Source organism: Cryptotermes secundus, unplaced genomic scaffold (genome assembly GCF_002891405.2).
Source record: "Cryptotermes secundus unplaced genomic scaffold, Csec_1.0 scaffold4057, whole genome shotgun sequence".
Lineage (NCBI taxonomy): Eukaryota > Metazoa > Arthropoda > Insecta > Blattodea > Kalotermitidae > Cryptotermes > Cryptotermes secundus.
The window spans coordinates 1-1,761 of record NW_019730026.1 but is presented as its reverse complement, the minus strand read 5'-3'; the positions used below and the strand labels follow the sequence as shown (position 1 = coordinate 1,761).

Sequence of the window (1,761 nt, the reverse complement as noted above, 5' to 3'; positions counted from 1 at the left end):
CGCCAAAAAGCTAGTTCGGACATCATTTAACAACAGTATCCCTCCTCATGTGACACGTGAACCCTGAGGGAAAGAACTCATCTCTACCAAAACCTCCCCACTTTCCCATTACCAAGACGTCCAAAAACCCTGAGAAACAACTAAGTCAAAAGTGGTAGGGGAAAAAGGAGTGACCAGCGACGCAGACGACGGAGGCGGGGCTCCACCGCTTCACGTCGAAACAAGGACGGCTACAGAGTGGCGCAGCAACGCGAGGCTTCGAGTCTACACGAGGAGGCGATATCCAGACATTAACCCAGGACAACAGACTACATGAAGACATCCTTGGTGACGTACAAAAGTTCAAATAATACTTTATTGCAAGTGTGTAACTGTAACTAGTTTCATACATGTCCCAGAAAAATTTGAGGAGTAGAACTGTAAGGGTAAATTTTGAGGAGGAAATGGATTTAGGCTCCAGGGAAGAATCCCCAGAATTAGCCGAATGGGTGGGGGAGAGGAGCGAATTAGTGCTGATAGGGGAAGAAAGTCAGGCACAGTGTGGTCAGGAGGTCGTAGAAACGGAGGTCCCGGACCCACCTCAGAACACCCCTGAAGAAGGAAGTGGTAGTAGTGAAAACGGTAGTTTAGAACCCTCCATGAAAAGTTCAAAACCCTCTTTGGAAGATATAATGGCTTTGATGCAACAGTTATTAGTAAAATCAGTTGAAGAAATGAAAGAAAATTCGAAAGAAATTCAGAAACAGGCCCAAGAGAAGACAGACAGACAGTTTGAGGAAATGAAGGAAGAGCAGAGACAGATCCGAGCAAATTCAGACAAACAAGTTCAGGAGATGAGGGCAAACTCAGAGAAACAAGCTCAAGAAACTAGGGAAAACACCCATCAGCTAGTCCAGGAAATAAAGGGGGAGGTATATCAGGCCCGGGAACAATCAGAGAAGCAACTTCAGCAAGTTCAAGAAAATTCAGATAGGCAATTTCAAGAAATGAAGGAGGGGCAGAAGCAGTTAAAGGAAGATCTACAGAAGGGCATAGAGCAGGCCATGTTACAGTGTCGTCAGGCGAACGAGGCATTAAGACAAGAATTGTCAGGGAAAGTTGATAAGGAAATCAAAGAAGTTAGTCAGGAAATTTCCAGAACAAGAAAAGAGGTCAGGCAGTGCGAAAATAGGGTAGAAAGAGAACTAAGTGGAGTCAAACAAGAATTTGAGAAAGAGGGAAGAAAGAAATTTGAAAATTCAACAATTGTCAGAGTATCAAGACTCGGAAATTTTTAAAGTACGGCAGACCGTCACTGAAGTTCGAGAAAGCATAGGCGCCGAAAATGCTGAAATTCGTAGTACCATTGTGACAGTAGAGGAGAATGTGAACACACTTCAAGAGAAGGTAGATAACGAATTGTTAAAAGTCAATATGGGTGTTCAGCAGAAAGTAAATGAAACTACTGGTAACATTTTTCGGCGGCTGGGGGAGCAGAATAAAGAATTGAAACAAATTGAGAAAGAGGTTAAAGAACTAAAACAAAAGATGGGACCCTTTGCAAGTCAGAATGTAGAAATTCCAGATGCTTCACGACTAGACGGGATTGTTGGGTTCGAACCAGAGACCCCGCCCGAAAATCCGCCTGCTTCCACAATCTTCGGTAGGTTGGGAAGTACAGAATATGCATTACCTACTTTTGACGAAAATAAAGGTGTGAACCCCAGACTACATATCGGACAGCTAGAAGAATTTTTGCGTTTCAGGGGAATTTCGCCACAA

The 1,761-nt window shown here is 43.7% G+C and overlaps 1 protein-coding gene across 1 annotated transcript; it reads left to right on the top strand.

Annotated features, from left to right (window-relative positions):
- The first annotated feature begins 443 nt into the window (after positions 1-443).
- LOC111865966 (vicilin-like seed storage protein At2g18540) lies at positions 444-1,277 on the top strand. Its single transcript, XM_023854409.1, has one exon. The coding sequence runs from the start codon at positions 444-446 to the stop codon at positions 1,275-1,277; it is 834 nt and encodes a 277-aa protein (XP_023710177.1).
- Positions 1,278-1,761: the final 484 nt, after the last annotated feature.